The sequence below is a fragment of the Vombatus ursinus genome, unplaced genomic scaffold (assembly GCF_900497805.2).
Source record: "Vombatus ursinus unplaced genomic scaffold, bare-nosed wombat genome assembly UNPS02014893.1, whole genome shotgun sequence".
NCBI lineage: Eukaryota > Metazoa > Chordata > Mammalia > Diprotodontia > Vombatidae > Vombatus > Vombatus ursinus.
In genome coordinates, this window is record NW_020954671.1 from 9,385,023 (window position 1) to 9,388,675 (window position 3,653).

The following is a 3,653-nucleotide window of genomic DNA, read 5'->3' on the forward strand; positions in this document are numbered from 1 at the left end:
AAGCAAAAAAGAAAACCTCTTTTAAAAAAGTCAGCTGTTTCCTGAGGAGCACTTTGCAGCACAGAAATGAGCTTTAAATTATTTTTGAAGATGAAATAAAAAAAAATCCCATGCCAGGAGGTAAATATATTTTTCCCACCACATCTAACTCTCCCTTTCTCCAAGATGGCAGACGTGCCTGTGGCATAATGCCTGGTAATCAGGTCCAAATAGAGGGCTAGAAAAACATAGTTTTCCCCTAACTTCAAAGGTTTTGGAGTGAGATCTCCCACACACATCAGTTACATCCAGCACCAGTGTAAGTGGTGCTTTTTTTGCATTCAGAAAGGAAAATGACAAGTCTAGTCTTTGGCAAAGTATGGAAAATAATCACCATAAAAGAGCAGGAAAATCTTCCCTGAAAAGATCAGAGCACTTTCTAGCTCTTTTTCCAAATTGGATTTTATCCATCTTTCCTTTTTCATTGTTTCCATTCTATATGTTCTTTTCTCTACTTCTGTACCTTTCATAGTTAGACTGTATATGGACAAAGCCAATCCAAGGTCAACTGTTAACCTGAGTTAGGGAAAGGATGCCGTATGTCTTTCTTATCTCCTCTTTTCACTTTTCCCCCAGTGGCTTCACATTGCCCCCTGACTATTTGCTCTCCTGTCACACTCAGGCAGTCCTCTGGGATTCCACCTTCATCTGAACATACCTGTCCTTTGACATATGCAAGCAGGACCTTGTCAAGAGACTGAGCTAATTTGATAGCTTAGCTACAAGCAAACTTGTTAATAGGTAGCGATAATGTTATCACTACCACCACCCCATAGCTCCACTTCTCCATCATTTTAGAGAAACAATGTCTTACCCAAGGGATTGACTAATTTCAGGTTCCCTTGTGAGTAGCTGTCCTCCCCATTCAAAGCCAAAAACTGAAAGCAGATATAGAAGGAAGTGAAAGGATTGCTGCTGACCCTCCAGAAAACAGGCTACTCCTTCACTCATGGTTCTCAGGCTTCTTTCTGCCTAATGGCCAATTTGATTTGTCTTAAAGGCTATAGTTCATCTAAGAATTCTTCACAAGTCTCCGGACATTTTCCAGAACTAAATTATTATAAAAGAGGTAGCATTTTATTTCTAAAGGCATTATACATTGCTTGTACCATGCTGTTTCTAAGAAGTCTTCCTGAGATTAAAAAGTGAATATAGGTTATTTATCAAGTACACAGAATTCCAAAACTTGAGAGTTGGAAGGGATCTTAGGGGTTGTTTAGTTCAACCCATACCTGAAAGGAATCTTCACCATAACATAAGACAAGTGGTTATCCAGTCTCTACTTGAGGACCTCTCCCTGGTCCCTAACTTTTCCAGTCTTCTAATACCTAACTCTCCTCCATTCACTCTATGAACTTGCTGTACTTGGCCTACTTGCAGTTCCTTTAAAACAATACTCCATTTTCCATCTTTATACCTAAACTGGCTGCCCCTACCCCTGCCCCACGCCTATTATATTCTTGCTTTTCTTTGTATACCCAGAACTTCACATTATGCCAGGCATATAGTTCTTAATCAATGCTTGTCGAATGACCTCTCAAGACAATCCATTATACTTCTGACCTGCCCTACTTGTTAAGAAGTCTACCCCAACATCAAGCCTAATTCAGCCTCTTCACAGCTTCTATCACTTCTGTTTCTTCTCTCAGGGATCAAATAGAACAAGTCTTCAATGACAGTCCTTCAGTTACTAGAAGAGAGTTATCATGTCTGCCCCTAAGTCTTCTCTTCCCCAGGTTAAATATGCCTAGCTCCCTTCAACTACGTGTAGGATATGGACTCAAAGCTCTTCACTATTTAGGCTGCCCTCTTTCCATACAACCTCTAACTTATCAATGTTCTTAAATTATGGTACCCAGAACTCAGCACAATATTCCAAATGTGGTCTGATAATAACAGAATACAGAGGGAATTTTACCTCCTTATTACTGGAAGCTACATATCTCTTAGGGAAACTGGGTGGTGCAGTGGACAGAGTGCCAGACCTGGAGTCAGAAAGACTTCTTCATGAGTTCAAATCTGGCCTCAGACACTTACTAGCTGTGTGACCCTGGGCAAGTCACTTAACCCTGTTGGCCTCAGTTTCCTCATATATAAAATTAGCTGGAAAAGGAAATGGCAAACCACTCCAGGATCTTTGCCAAGAAAACCCCAAATTGGGTCATGAAGAGTTGGACACGACTGAAAAATAACTGAAAAATACATAATAATAGCACCTACCTCCCAGGGTTGGTGTGAGGATAAAATGAGATAATATTTGTAAAGCACTTTGCAAACCTAAAAGTATGCTAAATAAATGCTACCTATTATTTTTTTCTTCTTACATTCTACTGATAACATAAAATATGTAGTCATATAAGAATAGTAAGAATATAAGAATAGTAGTCATAGTAAGAATAAAGCATATACAAAATTAATGAAGCCAGAGACATCTTATCTAAATTTGGTCTTGTTCCCATCCCAGGACACATGGGATACACTTAATCACCATTTGTTGGATTTAGTTAAACTTCAGACCAATTTAGCTATATAATTAGGAACTGATAAAAACTAGAAAGAAATTCATTAAAACACTGGCATGTCAAGAATTACTGAAAAGGTTTTCTTTTTAATAAGAGTAAATACATTTTGATGCTGTCCTACTCTTCTCACTCCGGAAATATGCATTCTGGGGGAGAGACACTAAACCCAGCTGTGTGTTTACTCACTGGAATTCAGGAGAATCATAGCCTTGACACAGAGATACTCCTTGTGTTGGAGTTTCAACTCTCGGAACCTTGAAGTTGTTGCCAGGAGCATGTCAAAGATTTCCAAAATCCCTTCGACACATTTGCCCTCATCCCTACAAAAGAACATTTGGAATGTTACTGAGCACATTTCACGTAACTTTTTTTTTTAACAGCACCAGAATCAGTGGGGAGGTAGGTTCTGCATCAAATCCATGCTTTTCTAAAGACTTTTAATAGTGAAGGGGAAGACAATTATTTGGAAGAGCTGGAATTGTATTTAAAGATTCAATCAATCAGTTAAGGAATTAATTGCATTTATTTTTCCTGAGGAAAATAAGTTGCTTAAACGCTTTTGTGTTTGATAGAAGTCTCCATATCTCCACGAATAAGAAAACCCAGGTTATACCAAGGCTGAACCAACAGAATGGACCTGGGAAACAAAAGAAATTGGGGAATGACATAATGTAAATAGCAATGGACTTGGAGCCAAAATATAGCATTATTATCAGCAGTATCAAATGATGGTACCATTACCACCATCATACATTTATGTTATTTTTTTAAAATTGTAAAATGCTTTATATCCATTATTTTAATATAAGCCTCACCATAAACCTGTTGTGAGCATCAGAAGCATTTGTACATCTATTATACAGAGGATGAAACTGAGTGTCAGAGAGGTTAAGTGACTTGCCTAAAGTCAAGGTGGTGCAGTGGATACATCCCCTGGGTTGAATTCAGGAAGACCTGAATTCAGACCCAGCCTCAGATACTCATTAGCTGAGTGACTCTGGGCAAGTCATTTAAACTGTGCTTCAGTTTCCTCATTTGGAAAATGGGGATAATGATAGCATTCGCCACCTGGTGCTGTTGGGAGGATTAAAC

General features: G+C 38.7%; 1 protein-coding gene across 1 annotated transcript in view; it reads right to left on the minus strand.

Moving 5' to 3' along the window:
* Positions 1 to 3,653, minus strand: part of ESR2 (estrogen receptor 2) — a 72,137-nt gene that overhangs the window by 10,312 nt on the left and 58,172 nt on the right. Inside the window, exon 6 of the mRNA XM_027842932.1 lies at positions 2,748 to 2,881. Within this exon, the coding sequence (XP_027698733.1) occupies positions 2,748 to 2,881 (134 nt within the window). The remainder of the gene's footprint in view (positions 1 to 2,747; positions 2,882 to 3,653) is intronic.